At 33.0% G+C, this 17,428-nt stretch overlaps 1 protein-coding gene and 1 pseudogene across 1 annotated transcript; one reads left to right on the top strand and one right to left on the bottom strand.

Moving 5' to 3' along the window:
* Positions 1–730: 730 nt before the first annotated feature.
* On the top strand, positions 731–11,032 carry LOC111280861 (protein REDUCED CHLOROPLAST COVERAGE 3-like; annotated as a pseudogene).
* A 1,574-nt stretch (positions 11,033–12,606) lies between these two features.
* LOC111281380 (mavicyanin-like) lies at positions 12,607–13,680 on the bottom strand. The gene is made up of 2 exons (XM_022869123.2): positions 13,442–13,680; positions 12,607–13,025 (listed from the first exon to the last, which is right to left on the bottom strand). Exons 1-2 carry the CDS (start codon positions 13,617–13,619, stop codon positions 12,697–12,699), a joined length of 507 nt encoding a protein of 168 aa, XP_022724858.1. The 5' UTR covers positions 13,620–13,680; the 3' UTR covers positions 12,607–12,696.
* Between the last annotated feature and the right edge of the window lie 3,748 nt (positions 13,681–17,428).

The raw sequence follows: 17,428 nt of genomic DNA, 5'->3' as shown, positions 1-17,428 counted from the left end.
ATCCTCCCTGGTAATTACAGTCGACTATTTTTTAGGTGAGATAAAGGGAAGTGGGAGCAGGTCTGGCACTTTTTGGCCCCAGCCCTAGAATGATTTATGATGTGTAAACTTGATGCTTTTAGAATGAATGAAAACTTTTTTTAACCTAGATTTTCTATGAATTGATGCTTCTGTCCACCTTTAACAATTGGAGCCAGTGAAAAAAAGTGACAGTTGTGAATATACTTTCATCGAACTTTCGAAGAGGAAAAAATTTCTTTAGATAACCTAGCCAGAATATACGATGGAACTCGAGTTCCCCCTTCTTAATAATAACAAAATTTGACTTGCATACCATGCATCATTTGCTTGAATTCATTACTTTTCATGCTAGCTAAGGACAAGGAATGATAATTGTAAATATACTTTCGTCAAACCTTCAAAGCAGTATTTTTTATATAATAGAATTCATGTTGTGCATTTCTGACTTCTGATAATTAATAAAAGGTTCAAGGATAGCTATCCTAAGAAACGAGGTCAGTTGAGTCTGTACACTTATAGCACTCGAGTCAGTACCAGAATCATGGAAAATGAAGATGCCAGACAAATGGACAGAGTAAAAAAGACCCAAAAAGAGATCGATGAAACAGTTACAGAAATGCAACAAAACATGAACAGACAACTGGCAGAATTAAAATAGATGATAGTGAAATTGACAAAAGGAAAAGAAGTTGTTGAGACGCACAAGACAATGGAAGAAACAGCTGTTGAGACACCATTGTATCCATCTGGGTTCACATATGTTCAAGATCCTCACGTGTCACAAGCACCTCCAACAACTCATCAACCTTATATTGGCCATTTTGTCAAGTTACCATCAGTTCAGACAAATGTCAATCCTAGGCATACTCCTTACGACTTCACTACTGTGCCTAATGTGGATGATTATAAAGAATTGAAAAAATTGAAAAAAGTGCCAGATCCATCAGAAGATATAGTGATAAAAGATAAGTATAATCTGTTGGAAGGGAGATTGAAAGTAATTGAAAGTCATGATGTGTACGAGAATATTGACGTTAGTAAACTTAATCTAGTACCTGATATTGTTATTCCATTAAAATTCAAAGTCTCAGATTTTGAGAAGTACGATGGAACGAAATACCCTTTAACACATATTACCATGTACTATCGAAAGATGACAGGCTACACTCATGGTGATAAATTATTGATCCATTGCTTTCAAGATAGTCTCATTGGACCTACAGTAAGATGGTATGCTTAGTTAGATCGAAGTAAGATTTGCTCTTGAAATGAATTGGCTAGGGCCTTTCTAACACAATACAAGCATGTTGAAGATATGTTGACAGATAAGTTGTCTTTACAGAACATGAAAAAAAGATCAACTGAAACATTCAAAGAATATGCACATAGATGAAGAGATATAGCAGCTCATGTATAACCACCCTTGTCAGAGAAATTACTGTTCTGTTTGTCAATTTTTTAGACACTCCCTATTATGAAAGAATGATTAGGAATCTCTCTAAAAACTTTTCAGACATGGTGATTTCTGGTAAAATTATAGAAAATGCAATTAAGAGTGGCAGGATTAAGTTAAAAGATACGATCGATGTTGAAGAAGAAAGTACATCATAACAGAATAAAAAAGAGGTACAAGCAATCACAATGGAAAGGCATTTACCTAATAGCTATATCCCGTATAATCCTTATCTTACTTTCAATCTCATCACCCTGTCATAAGTCGTATCTCTCAAAACTCATATCTTTGCCAACCAAGCCAGCATTTGGGCTTTCAAGCAAATTTCCATCCTCAAATGGTCATTTATGATCTTGTTCCTACATTTGAATCCACCATCCGATCGATAAAGAATAAAAAAAGACTAAGGAATGATCAAGAGAAATTATCTATCCCTATTTTTCACCTTTTACCTTTGCTAATAGAAGGTCAATATCTCACTCCTATGCCTCTGAAAATAACATAAAATTCATCAACAAGGAGTTATAATCCCAATGACAAATGTGATTACCATATGAGAACAATTGGTCACTCAACTAAAAAATATAAGCAGTTGAAAGAAAAGATTGAAGATCTTATCAAGAATGGTATTCTGACTCCGGAGATAATAGAACAATGAAAGTTGTTGACTCCATTCAATTGTCAAATGTGAGAAGTTGAGATAAAGAGGGAGGTGTCAAGTTTTGAAAATCATGATAGGATTTTTTTTTTACTATGTATGTAAGACATGTGCATTATGTCTCTTGGAGTTATTTAACTTATTTTAGAATAATTGAATACTTTGGATCTTTTTCATGAAATTTTCTCTTTATGCATTTGTTTGAATAAAAGTCCCACATAAGTTACTTTAAAAAAAAAACAAAAAAATAAAAAAAAGGGAAAAAAAGTTTTCTTTTGCAATAAAGATGGAATGATTCTTAAAGGAAATGGTGATTACTATTAGAAAAAAGCTCATCAAATACCTTCACACCTTTTCAAATGCTTTCATGTCCCTAATCACTTAAATGATTGGACTCATCAACCATAACCTTTCAAGGAATGTGAGTTTAAATTCAGACCTTAAAGAGCCGATAATCTTTTCTTGAGTAAAAAATAAAAGAGATTAATTTTGAAAGTTTATTTTGAACTTCAAAAATCAGATACTCTTTTAAAATTTCTAATTGATAATTCAATGTGTGTCAAAATTTTGCTATGACCATATATACAAAAACATTTGAGCCTTTTTCTTAAATAACATTTGTTCCATGTCTTAAGGCATATTAAGAAAAAAAAAAAGAATCCCTTTCTGTCTAAGACAATTTATTTTATACCTTTATACCTTTTCTCTTCCTTTCACCAAGAAAATGCCAAAAAAATTTTAGAGCCCAAAGAGCCTTTTTGAACTATGCGATCGATCCTATACGACTTGATCGTCGTTAGAACCTTGAGTAAAAAAGGGATGAGGCATAAAAAATAAAAAATAAATAAAAAAATAAAAAAAAGAGACATCTTCAATGATTTGCTCTTCTAACCAAGTGATCATGTTTGAAATGATGAATGGCCATCTTTCTCTATCCTTCTCATACATTAAAAAATTATCCATTTGCTACCCATTTGAGCCTATTAAATTTTTTGTTCCAAAAAAACCCTAGCCAAGGATCATTTTCTACATTATGGGGTAAAATTGAGATACATTCAAGATTAACTTCAAGAAAAGTATCCGATATTGAAAGCGTCTAACCTGCCCCTCGAAGGTGAAAGTCTAGGATAAAAAGTGAACAAGACTTCAATTGAAATATCAAGATTCAGGAAAGTGAACAACTAAAAATAAAGTTAAGTATTTCTAAGGCAAAATAAAGAAACCTTAGAGATAAGAATCTGAAGCTTCAATTAGAATTAAAAAAAAATCAAATAAAAAAAAAGAGAAAATATGTACCTTGAAAATGAGAATTCAAGGAAAAAAAAAAGGGGTGAGTAAAGTTGCTGAAATTAAAGGCAAATGTTTTAAAAAAAAAAAGGGGGCAAAAGAAGAAAGCCAGAGAATGCTCATCAAGATCCCTGGCCTAATTATCCTGAATAACATATTTTGAGTCTGTTTATCCATTCTTTCAAAACCCTTAACCTCAGCCTACATTACACACCCTGAAAAGCCCATTTTGATCAAATGTGGATACTTGGATTGAAGAGCAATATCCTTGAATTTGTATATACTTATTGAATTTTTCATTAATAAAAAAAATAAAATATAGCTCTAAGGTGAAAACCCCAAAAGGGTAGTTTAGAGCTAAAGTCATTTTTGAGGCCCTAAAATGAATTTTAGAGTTTCAAGGTTCTGTCCGAAATAAAATGTCTCGATACAAAACCTTTTGAAAGACCAGTACCCATTAAAAACCTTCTCTTTTTTAAAAAAAAGCCTTGTCTTTTTCTCAAATCTTGTTTGAAAGTAATGGCTAGTTTTGACTCACATTGACATATCACGTTTTCAATAAAATAAGTGTTTTAAAAAATTATCTCTTTTATGAGCCCAAGAGAAATCCTTGCAACCCTTACCAAGCTTTACATGAAATATGCCACCAGTGAAAAAAAATTGAATTGTCAATTACCTCACCCAAGAGCCTTCCAAATAGTAATCATCAATTTTTAAGAGATTCAAAAGTCTTGAGTTTTAAATTTTTTTATTTCAATTGCAAAGATACTTTATGTGGGGTAATTTTTTATCACTTTTAAAATTTTCAGAGATTATTTGAGTATTTTGTACATAATACTAAGATCATTTTTTAGGTGAAAATGAAATAAAAGTTTTTTTTAAAAAAAAGGGACAAGAAGAGTCTTTATATTTGCATCAATTGCATTTGCATTACAAGAAAGACATTCGTATTTGCATCACTTGTATTGACATTTGTATAAGACATTTGCATTCACACCTTAAGAAGAATTTGCATTTGCATCATGGCATCTGCATCTTAAGAAAAGGTATTTGTAAGGGCATCTACATGAAAAGGACATTGTCATTTGCATTAGTCAAATGTATCAAGCATATGCATTCTTACATTGGCATTAACATTTGCATCGATATTTCCATTGGCATCATTTGATGAGAATAGACATTTGTATTATGTTTGCATTTATCAACTTTGTAAGTGTTAAAAAAAAAAGAAAAAAAAAAGAGGGGGCATGTTTTTAAAGTTTTAAAGTCTCTGTTTAAGAAGAACCGTTCTCAATTAAGATTTCAAAGCCTCTGCTTAAGAGGAACCAATTTTAATCAAGATTTCAAAGCCTTTGTTTAAAGGGAACCTTCCTAGAAAAGACCTTTAGAGTCTCAAAAATCTCTGATCAGGCGAAAATCATGTTTAAAACATTTTTAAATTTTTAAAGTTTCATTGCCTCTGATTAAGAGGAGCATTCAAAGATTTTGAGATTTGTAAAACCTCTGGACATAATCTCTAAAAGCCTCTGCGTAGACTTTCAAGATTAAAAGATTTTAAAATTTTTAAAGTTTCATTGCCTCTGATTATGAGGAGCATTCAAAGATTTTGAGATTTGTAAAACCTCCGGGTATAATCTCTAAGACCTTCAGGCATAACTTTCAAGACCTCCAGGCATAAATTTGATTCGCGGTGATATCCTAATCGATTCTTTATCTTTTAACTTGTGGAGTTATCTCAATCGATTTTGTAAAACCTCTGGGCATGATTCTGTAAGACCTCCGAGCATGATTTTTAAGACCTCCGAGCATAAATTCGATTCGTGATGTTATCCCGATCGATTCTTTATCTTTTGATTTATGGTGTTATCCCAATCGATTCTGTAAGACATCCGGACATGATTTTGTAAGACCTCCGGGCATAAAATCGATTCACAATGTTATCTCGATCGATTCTTTATCTTTTGACTTGTGGTGTTATCCCAGTCGATTTTGTAAGACTTTCGAGCATGATTTCTAAGACCTCCGGGTATAAATTTGATTCACAGTGTTATCTCGATCGATTTTTTATTTTTCAACTTACGGTGTTATCTCAATCAATTCTGTAAGACCTCCGAACATAATTCTCTAAGACCTTCGGGCATGATTCTATAAGACGTTCGAGCATGATTTTTAAGATCTTCGAATATAAATTCGATTCATGGTGTTATCCCAATCGATTTCTTATTTTTAAACTTACGGTGTTATCCCAATCAATTTTCTAAAACCTTCGGGCATGATTCTCTAAGACCTCCAAGCATGATTTCTAAGACCTCGAGACATGATTCTGTAAGACCTCCAGGCATGATTTTTAAGACCTCCGGGTATAAATTCGATTCGCGGTGTTATCTTGATCGATTCTTATTTTTGACTTACGGTGTTATCTTGGTCAATTCTGTAAGACCTCCGATCAATTCTGTAGGACCTCCGGGCATGATTTCTAAAACCTTCAGACATAACTTCGATTCACGGTGTTATTCTAATCGATTCTTTATCGTTTGACTTGTGGTGTTATCCCAATCAATTCTATAAGACCTCAAAGCATGATTCTGTAAGACTTTCGAACATGATTTTTAAAACCTTCGGGCATAATTTTGATTCGCGGTGTTATCCCGATCGATTTTTTATCTTTTAACTTGTGATGTTATCCCAATTGATTCTGTAAAACCTCCGGGCATGATTTTGTAAGACCTCCGAACATGATTTCTAAGACCGCCGGGCATAAATTTGATTCACGATGTTATCCTGATCGATTCTTTATCTTTTGACTTGTGGTATTATCCCAATCGATTCTGTAAGACCTTCATACATGATTTCTAAGATCTCCAGACATAAATTTGATTTACGATGTTATCCTGATCGATTCTTTATCTTTTGACTTGTGGTGTTATCCAATCGATTCTGTAAGACCTCTAGGTATAATTTTGTAAGACCTCCAAGCATAAATTCTATTCGCAGTGTTATCCTGATCGATTCTTTATCTTTCGACTTGTGGTGTTATCTCAGTTGATTTTGTAAAACCTCCGAGCATGATTCTGTAAGATTTCTAGGCATAAATTCGATTCGTGCTGTTATCCCGATCGATTCTTTATTTTTCAAGTTACGGTGTTATCCTAATCGATTCTGTAAGACTTTCGAGCATGATTTCTAAGACTTTCGAACATAAAATTTGATTTGCGGTGTTATCTCGATCGAGTTTTTATCTTTTGACTTGTGGTGTTATCCCAATCAATTCTGTAAGACCTCCAGGCATGATTCTGTAAGACCTCCGAGCATGATTTCTAAGACCTCCTGGCATAAATTTGATTCGAGGTGTTATCCCAATCGGTTCTTTATCTCTTGACTTGTGGTGTTATCTCAGTCGATTCTATAAGACCTTCGAATATGATTCTGTAAGACCTCCGGGCATGATGTCTAAGACTTTTGAGTATAAATTCGATTCAGGGTGTTATCTCGATCGATTCTTTATTTTTCAACTCGTAGTGTTATCCCAATCGATTCTGTAAGACCTCTGGGCATAAATTTGATTCGTGATATTATCTTGATTGATTCATTATTTTTCGACTTGCGGTGTCATCCCAATCGTTTTGTGTTTTAAAAAAAAATCATGATTTGCTTTTGGACAAAATCGTTGTTTTTGTCTTTGTTCTATCCCTGATTCTCAGTAATGTGCAAAGAAGGGCAGCTGTAGACATCGGTTTTGTCTGGGTCTACTATTTTCATTTCACTATAATATTAATAATTTTAATAATAATAATAATAATTTAAAATAAAATAAAATAATTATTAATTATATAAAAAAATAAAAACAAAAAAATAGAAAGTAGGGTGGCTGGCGCTACTGCCACCCCCGACTAGCCACCCTACAAGCCTCTGACCAATCTCCTGTCTACCCACGCTCACCAGCCTACAGCCACCCAGATTCCCTTTTGAACCCATTCAAAAAACCCCCAAACCCTCTCTCCTTCATCTCTCTCGACCCTCACTTTCTGAAAGCCCTCTCGGAACCCCTCTGAAAAATCTCTAGACATACTACTCTCAGCACCCACTCGTTTCGAGCTCAAACACCAATCCAAACTCTCCCTTTAATAACCTTAAACAGAACTCATACCAACCAAAAATGAATAGAAAAATAGAAACAAAAAGGCACACACAATTCTCATCGCAGAGAGGAACCCGGTGCCAAAGCTACCTGTAAAAGTAAAAAAAAAAAAAACAATCACGTCAGTCTTGTTTCAACAAAACAAAACAAAAACAAAAGAAAAGAAAAAGAGAAGAACAGGAAACTTTGAACCCCGATCTACATCGATCGGGGTCGTTTTCAAAGAAAAAGAGATCGGATCTAGAAAGATCAGGTTGAAAGTAGATTCCTGGTCACTTTTGAAGTTTTCGACCACCGATGATGGTGGACCAAGTGGCGACCGACGTGGTGCTCCGGCGACTGGATGGCGAGACGGCCGGACCTCCCCCCCAAAGCTCTCTCTCTCTCTTTCTCTTTTTTTAAAACAGAAAATAATGAATCAAAAAAAATCTTTAGCTATATATAGGAAAGCAAAACTCAAAACGACATCGTTTAGGGAAAGACCCAAAACGACACCGTTTTAACCAAAGAGGATCCGCGCATAGACCCAGATTCGACCCGAGATCTACGCAAAGCGACCTGCCAACCCGCTTCAGCCAACCCGCTTCAGCCAACCTTGAATCGGTTTAAACGAACCGTCAGTGAACTGGTCTGAACCACTGGACTGCCAAACCGCTGACTGAACCGCAGAACTGATCGGACCGATCCAGACTAGCGTTAACCGAATCGTTGATCGGTCCGATTCAGGTAAAAAGAAATTTTTTTTTTAATTTTCTAAATTTTTTTATATTATTATTTTTGTTATTTTGAGTTTGTTTTATTTATTCTTGCATGATAAATTTTTAAATTTGTTAAAATAAATGTTTAATTGTTTTAATAATAATAAAATAAAAACAAGATAACAATAAAAAATATATATTAAAAATGCTTAAAAAATAATAATTATTATTATTATTATTTTTCCTGCTTAGATGTTGAAGGAAATAAAAAATATTTTTTTAAAAAAATAATTTCGCCTAGATGTTGGAAAATTATTATTAATAAATTTTCATAAAAAAATAAATATATAAGAAATGTTTAAATTAATTTTTAAAAATCATTAAAATCGAACCTGCTTCGAAAATCCGCCTAGATGTTGAGGATTTTTAAAGATGTTCATATTTTCTTAAAAACGAAACCTTAAACACTAATTCATAATTTTCAAAATCCTAGTTTTCTAAAACCCCTAAAATCCAAAATCCCCTAAAATCCAAACTCCTAAAAATCCAAAATCCCTTAAATCCAAACCCCCTAAAATCCGAAACCCCCCAAAATCCGAAATCCCAAATCTTAAACTTTTAAATCCAAAACCTCCTAAAATCCGAAATCCAAAACTTTTAAACTTTTAAAATTGAAACCCTAAAATCTTCAAACTCAAAAATCAAAACCCTAAACCTTCCATATCCTAAAATTCAAGCCTTAAAACCCTCTAAACTTTAAAACCAAATCTTCAAAACCTCTACTCAAACTCTTACTCAAAAACCTCCCAAAAATCCTAAGGACACGTGTGAAAATTTCATTTGAAGCAATTTGTTCCCGAATGCCCCCTAGATGATGGGGTATTTAGGAAATTTTACTTTGTTAAGTCTTTTCACACGATTTCTTAATTTGCATTAATAATAAGATTAATAAATAAAAAGTATAATAAAATTGGGATCTTAAATATAAACAATCGCACCTAAGCTCTGCCTAGATGTTAGAGAGTTGGGGTGGTCTTATTTTATTTAAGAATCCAACTCTTAAATTGCATTTCATTTTACATGATATTCATTAGCATGACATACGTTAGCATGTTATCAACGATAATTGACTGCATTATTCTCTCTTTAATTTTATTGTTCAATGATAAAATATTTTATAATAAAAAAGAATAATACACTTTTTAAAAAAAATTGTGATATTATAAAATAAAATAAAAATAACGTTCCGAAAGAAATAATTCTTGGTACATTTCCCTTTGCATGTCTCTCTGGTCTTTGGTGCTTACATTGACTTAAGGCCTTAACAAACTAAAACACCTTTTTCTAACACCAAATTAGATACTATAATTTTGAGCTAATAACACAAAATGTACCCTTGTCACAAATTCAATAAGATCAGTTTTTTTTAAAGACTTCAAAACAACAAACTGATTAGCTTGACAATTCTTTAACTGCCATCAAAACTTTGTTGACTGACATTTAACTAAGAGCTTAGAACACTTCCCTATTTTCTGAACGTGAAGTTTTTAAGATTTTCTTGTGTCAAGCTCCTTTTAGTATATCCTTCTTATTTGGCTTACTTGCTTATCTTTACATTCCATTCTGACACATTTACTACTTCTGTAGATCAGAATTTTTGTATCTCATCCTTCTTTATCCGCTCAAAATTTAACATTGACATATTTTTTTAAAACTTGGCAGGTGCTACAGATTAGTGATAAAACCCATGATACACATCACAACTTAGTAATAGATAGTGCTGTGTTCCTTGATGTCTCAGAGAAAAGTATGGGTACTGCAGATATTAATGAAATACAAATGATGACTTCTATTAATCCTGAAGAGCCAGAAGAAACTGATGATATTAATAGAATTGAGCCAACAGCTACAACTGAAGTTGTTGAAGAGACAACTTCAGAAGAAGGGTGGCAAGAAGCCAAGGGAGGTCAGGAAATGCTGCTGGAAGGAAGTCTGGAAGGAAGAGACCAGTTCTTGCAAAGCTAAAGGTGAACAGTTCCGGATATTCAAATGTTAGAGAGAGTGGCTCTAGGCGGGAAATTATTTCACCTGCAAGAAAAACTGCCTCCAAGAACATTATAAAGGAGGTGCATCCTGTGAAGCAATCGAAGTCTTGTAGCACAAGTCTTGGCGTGAATTCAGTTAGTTTGCAAGCTTCTGTTTCCAAAGGTTTCTCCCCTTCAGCAAATCTCAGTGCCATTGCTTCAAAATCTCTTTCCTACAAAGAAGTAGCTGTAGCACCTCCAGGTACAGTTCTAAAGCCATTAGAGGAGAAGGTAGAAGAACAAAATGAGGGAAAAACTGAACAGCAGATGTGCACCAACCCAGCTGAGACAACAAACACGGAGGGTGGAAATAATATCTCTGTTGTTGATAATGCTGCAGATGATAATGATGATGATGAAACTGAAGGAATTCATGAGAGTGAAAACCAATCAGAAGAAACTGCTTTATACAGGCTTTTCGTGACAAGGCTTCTTCTTTTAGTCAGGAAAAGCCTGTAGAAACGAAGGGCAGTAAGCAATTAGCATCTGCTGAACCATTCAATCCTGGAGCACTCTACATAAACTACCAAATAAATTCAGTTGCTGTTACAAGTGTTTATGATGTAATATCCAGTCAAGGCATGCTTGCAGATCCCGTTGGACCTCCAGTTGCTGCTCGACTTCCTTGTGGACCCAGGTCACAATTATATTACAGAAACAGTCATTCTGACAGCATGGAACATGGATTTCTGAGATACCAAACTCCTATTTTGGAACAAAGCGGATTTGGACCCCTAAGAGTTACGAACCCTCATGCACCTGAGTTTGTACCCAACAGAGTTTGGCAAACGACTGGAACTGCTGATTCAAGTGTTTCAAATGAGTTAAACTCTCTGAGTGAAGTTATGAACACGGAAGTGCAGCAAGTTGATAAGAAATCCAGTAGGGAAGTTGAAGATTTTAATTTGAAAAAGCACAGCGCAGAGGAGAAATCAGAGCTAGCAAAGCAGATTTTGCTTAGCTTCATTGTCAGATCAGTCACGCAAAACATGGATCCTACAAGTGAACCTGCAAACAGTGACAAAAAGCTCAACCATTCGGAAAATTCTTCAGATGCAGTTGCAAATGACAGTGCAATAATAAAAATTCTTTATGGGAGTGAAGGAAAGGACTTGGATTCTCAATCCAGTAGCTATAAAGAACCAAAAACATTAGATGCAAATAAAGAGAAAACCAGGGATGGCGAAGGATTTATAGTTGTAACTAAACGAAAAAGAAACAGGCAACAGTTTACAAACAGAGTAACTGGGCTATACAATCAGCAATCAATCTGTGCTTCTGTAAGGTAAGAGATCATCTAAGCAAAATGTGGAAAATAACAAGGAAAGAGTATGCCTGCTTAATATTTCCAGTTTTATTTCTCATCTCCTTGCGTCCATATTAACAAAGTAGAAATGGATGGAAAAACAATTTAGAGAGATAATTTCGTCAAGTTGGTTTCAGTTCCCAAATATTTTGAGATCGGCTTGTTTTATGCTAATAATCTCTTTAAATTGGTTCTCTTATTTAGAGATTCTGTTTTATCAATAATAAAAAGGCCTGTTGGCAATTTCCTTATTTCCTTTTTCTTTTAGGTAATACTTTTATTTGCTTCTATGGCTTCAAGTATAGATGAGCTTTGCATGCATTTTCCACCCTCAATTTGGATGACCGATTAATATATACATCATGTACATGCTTTCTCCATGCCCAAACCTATTCTAATAAAGAGAAATAACTTTGAATATTGTACGGAACATCATTTCCAGAAATTAGGGCTATAAAAATGTGAGAATCATTTCAATGTTCAAATGTGTTTAGTTTTGATATCAAATTTTAATTCCGTTGATTTTTAAAAATTGATAGTCTAAGAGTCAATCTAAACATCTACTATACTCATTTTTCATATTCCTAAATGATCGTCTCCTTTATTTATAAAGGCCTTCTTTATAAAAAAAAATGTGCTTTGTTGTTTTCACATTATTATTTGATTGAGTACAATTTCAGACTGTTTCATAATTGAAGTATTTGATTAGTGCTCAGTTGACTTTAAATATGGTTGCAACTTATTTTTTCATAAAATATTTTGTCCGACGCATGGAGTAAGACATAAATCTCTATCCGGAATATTGACCCTAGAATCCGACTAACATAACTTTTCTTTGACAATATCTTATATATAATGTCTGTCCTTATCAAAGAATTTTCATTGAGTAGGGCTAAATCGAGTTGAATATATAGGTGAAAATAAAAGTAACAATTTCTTGTTGAGACATAGAACTCGATTGGTTCGTCTTATTAACTAAAATAAATCAAAGGCATATTAAAGAAACTGTTTTAACAAAACTGAAAAGCTAAATCAACAACAATTTAAGCCTCTAAACCAGCAGAAGAAAGGAGGGGAGGATGACGGCGAAGGTCATAGCCAGGGAGCTGAGCTTGGTAGTATAGGGAGAAGGAGCAACATTATTAGCTGGAGGAATTGGAGAAGCTGCTGAGCCAGCCGAGTTAACAGTTATGTGAAGCTTCTGACCAGCTTGGCAGTGGCCTGGAAAACCACATAAGAAATAGTACTCGCCAGGGCTTGCAAGGGTGACAGCGTCGGTACCATTCCCATATCTGGTAATGGGAGACTCGGGGTTGCATGACTTAAAATCTTCGACATTCACTTGCGTCACGTCGTGGTATTGGTTGTTGTACTCGAAAACTACAAGCAAAGAAACTATAATGAGGGAAAAACAAAACAAAAAAAAAATTAACAACATTAATGAATCCAAACAAGATTAAAGAAGCAATGGAAACTTTCAATTTTGTCGCCGCTTGTGTATACAATCTGTAAAATGTTAAACTTTTAATTTCAATAATTAATTTTAATAATGAGAATTCAAATTCTAAGAACTTCAAATAAATTTTTTTTATAATTTTAGAAGTTTTGATTATGGTTTATAAAACAAGATATGGTTATTCTTGCATACAAGTCTAAAATCTTATTAAAGGGTTTCTCAAATATGGAGATGTGTTGTCTTTAATGCAACCCAAAAATATTATTGTAGAAGAAAGAAAACAATGCATGCATAAAATTAACAGAGAAAGGGAAATAGTTGAGGAAGGAGAGAGGCATACCAAGGATATCACCAACAAAGAACTTCTTGGTAGCAGCCCAGTCTTGATAATCAAGGCCACCGCCCAAGATTGTCCATCCAGCTGAGTCCCCAACATTGTACACAGCAGCCATTGATAACCCACAAATACCCACCATTATCATTATCGAAAACAGCACTGCCCTCTTGGCCAAACCCATATTTCTTAACAGAGAGAGAAACAGCTTCAGAAACTCCAATTTATAAATATATAAATATCAAAGAAATAATGATATTTGGAGTAAGTTCGTGAATTAGGGTTAACACTTGACTCTATTTATAATAATGGTTCTATGAATCCTAGTTACGGAAGGAAGAGGATTTCCTAGTAAAAATAAATGCTTGAACTTGACTTGGTATAGAAGAAACTTTTGAAAATTTTTTTTTTTTTATATTATCGGATTGTACTTCAATTTAACTAAATTCTATTAGACATTAAAATCAAAATATCTTTCTTTTTTAGAACAAAATCAATACATATCTTCCATTCTCCCTCAAATAAAAATAATTAACTCAAAATTTTCTTATGGAAACCCAACGTTTGTGACTTTTTTTAACTCATTATTTTTTTATTATTGAAGATACTATTTAACTGATAATTATTTACTTTGTGCTTATTCCAGAAATTAGGATAAACAGCTTTAATATCATTGTGGGATATATAATAAAGGGGATAATTTCTTTATTACAAAATCGGTTCCCAAAAAGAATTTAGATGATATTTTTTAAGTTGTAAAATTTCTCCTTAAAGTCCATTAAATTACTGTATAATTAATTCAGATATCAATATTAATCACTAAGTGGGGTCTAACGCTAGTAAGTAATAAATGGAATCTTATTGATAAAAATGAAAAAAAAAAAAGAAAAAGAATGTGGAAAAATAAATGGAAGAATCTTAATCCTAATAAAATAATTTACAAGGAAACTTCATGTTATCAGCTGCAGCCTTTTCTTCCAAAGTAAGAAAAACATGTTAGGCAGACAAAGCAAGATAATTAACACTGATCCATTAAAAGTCTGATCTAAAATGTCAATAAACAAATCATATAAAAAAAAATTATCATCATAATCATACTCGGTACTTTTCCCCAGGAGAATAGAATGTAAAGGAAATAATGGCAACAACTCAGGCTGAGCTCCACCTCTAGGCATACCCAAAGAACTTGGACGCAAATAAAAACCTTTCTCAGCAACAGCTTTCTCTTCTTCTTCAACTAAGGGCTTCGTACTCTTACTCCCCCCCAGACGACGATGGGCTCACTGGCCGCCAGAAGTCCAATGTTGAAACAGGTGAAACTAAGAACCATCTTTGTCTAACAAAGAGGAAATTCGAAGGGCATTCGTTTTTGCCAATGTTGTTGTCGCTCAGCTTGATTTCGAGCTTTTTTATGGCTTGTCTATGTTCGTGGAGCTTGGAAATAGGCTGCTTGGGCCTATGTCGGAGGCAGCTGGGAGAGTTGGGTGCGTAAAAGGAAGCTTTAGGGTGGAAGGGTAGTCGGAAGCACCTGTAAGCTTTTGAACTATGGTGCGGAATGTTAAGTATCTAAGTTAAAACTAATTAATAATAAGTGAATAGGTCCAATTTGAATATAATATTACAAAAAATTAAATATTTATTAAATGTAGAATAACACTACACTAATAAGTTCTCATCACGTATAGTAGGAGATGAAAAAAAACATTCTATGTGACAAATTTGAAAAGAGTAACAGAAAGAAATCTTAACTTTAATACCATATTAAGCATCCAACTTAAAATCAATTGATAATAAGTGAATTAGATATTCATTAGATGTAAAAAAATATTAGACTAACACAAAAGGTAAAAGGGTCAGCTTGGACAAAGGTGGTGTTGGATGAGGTTGGGTCTGAAAGGTGGTACATGGTGGTGGTGGCCATGAAAAAGATGGAGAAAATAGTGATATTTAGGGTTTTTTTTTTATAGGTTCGAATTGGGAAAAAAAAGAGTTTTAGGCTTGCTTTGTGTTTTTAGTGGTTGGCTTTGGTTACTACTCTATGAGGCAATGTGTTCGTGGGGAGAGAAATTGTCATATTGTAGAGGAAAAAAGTCAGCGGAATGATTGTTGCTGTATAGATAATGACGAAGGGAAAATGTCAAGATTATGACTTGCTTGCTAAACTATTTCTTCCATTATAAAAATAAGGTGAGCATAAATAGGTTTCAACCAACTTAATCCACATCAAATTAGTTTGGTTAATTGAATTTTTATAATTGTTTATTAAATAAATTTGTTTAGTCCTTTTTTTTATTTTTAACATTAATAATAGAACGAATGAAATTAAGTCATTTAATTAACTAACTTCTTTTATAAATTTTTAAAGTTAAGAACTCAACTTTGTTGGCAAAATGATGGTGGAAGTATGCTAGCTATGGAGCCAAATTCATTATAGAGGAGACTGGCTATAATCACTTCAAGAAAATGGAATATTAGTGGCAGTTTTGTCGAGGTGTTTCACTTATAAATGTAGTTAGTTTTCATGTTTTTATAAACCTTAAGGTATTTTTTATCAAAACGCCACTAAATATTGAAATAACGGTGTTGAAACTTATAAACGCCACTAAAGACAAAAATTAGCTGCATTTATCAACTAAAATGCCTTAAATAATCCTTTCTAAAAAACTGAAGTGATTATTGAATGTGTTTTTAACAAAAAAATACCTTGAATAATCCTCTCATAACAAATGAATAGAGGATTATTGAAGATATTTTTAGCAAACAATGCCTTGAATAATCCTCTCATAAAAAATGAAGGTGATTATTGAAGGCATTTTCTACTAGAAATGCCTTCAATAATTCTCCAAAAAATTAGAAAAGATTATTGAAGGCATTTTTTGTAAAAAAATACCTTTAATGAATCTCTTTGTCAAAATTTAAAGGAATTATTGAAGTGGTTGTCTACCGGTTAAAGCATACGGTTGTTAACCATAAGGTCATAGGTTCGATCCCTCCCTTTAGTCTTTTTCGGGTTTTTTAAAAGATTATTTATAAGGAATTATTCAAGGTGTTTCTGACCAAAAACACATTTAATAATTCATTCAAAAAATTTTGGAGAGAGATTATTAAAGGCATTTTCAACCAAAAATGCTTCAATAAGCCATAGAAAAAATTTTGTAAGGGATTATTAAAAGCGTTTTTAGCCAAAAACACCTTCAATAATCCCATCCAACATTTTATATGGGATTATTCAATGCATTTTCTGGCTAAAAATGCCTTCAGTAATCTTATAAAAAATTTTGGCTTGATTATATATGTGCAGTTAGTTGTAGGTTTATGCCCATAAAACATTTAAAGTCAATTGTAGATTTATGCCCAAAAAACATTTGATTTATATATGTGATACTATGAATTAAATTTTGAAATTTACATTACGAACAATGTAGTATTTCATTAAATTGATCACCTATCCGAATTTAAAACTGATAATGTTGCCATATAAATATATTTTTTTCAAATAATCATACTCAATATATGTGTATTCATATAAGCTGTCAATTGATATAAAACAAATATACCCCAATCTAGAAACTTAAATTATCCATTCAACATGGCATGTTGAAAACATTATAACAAATGAAATGCATATATTTAAACCCAACCAACAATCTCAAACCTCAGGGTTTAGCAAACAATGATACATACTCACACCACTCTTTATGAACTTCATCAAGTTCGTCTACCATGAAGCTTTTTACTCTCCCAGCAAAAAAAAAAAAAAATCAGACATAAATGTTAACAAACGAGAACATAATTTAGTTTTTTTTTTTGAAGATATAATGATTTTATGAAATTAATACTAACCTTGAATGGTGTAGTCTTAAAATCATATGAAACTATCTCTCTCATAAAACGAAGGACATAATATTCACATTCAGTATATCCTAGTTGACGAGGTACCAGAAAAATAAATTTATTGGGTTTAGGAAACATTTATCTAAACAAACTCAACAT

The sequence above is a fragment of the Durio zibethinus genome, chromosome 28 (genome assembly GCF_047325235.1).
Source record: "Durio zibethinus cultivar Kanyao isolate XHJ-2024 chromosome 28, ASM4732523v1, whole genome shotgun sequence".
Lineage (NCBI taxonomy): Eukaryota > Viridiplantae > Streptophyta > Magnoliopsida > Malvales > Malvaceae > Durio > Durio zibethinus.
Note: the sequence above shows the minus strand (reverse complement) of the source record. Positions and strands in the feature narration are given on the sequence as shown.

What these genes read in the sequence shown, in the direction of transcription:
- LOC111281380 (XM_022869123.2), bottom strand. Translation starts at nt 13,619, where the DNA reads ATGGGTTTGGCCAAGAGGGCAGTGCTGTTTTCGATAATGATAATGGTG. An exon ending in CTTTGTTGGTGATATCCTTG is followed by an intron (nt 13,026 to 13,441) that starts GTATGCCTCTCT and finishes CTTTGCTTGTAG; the next exon opens with TTTTCGAGTACAACAACCAA.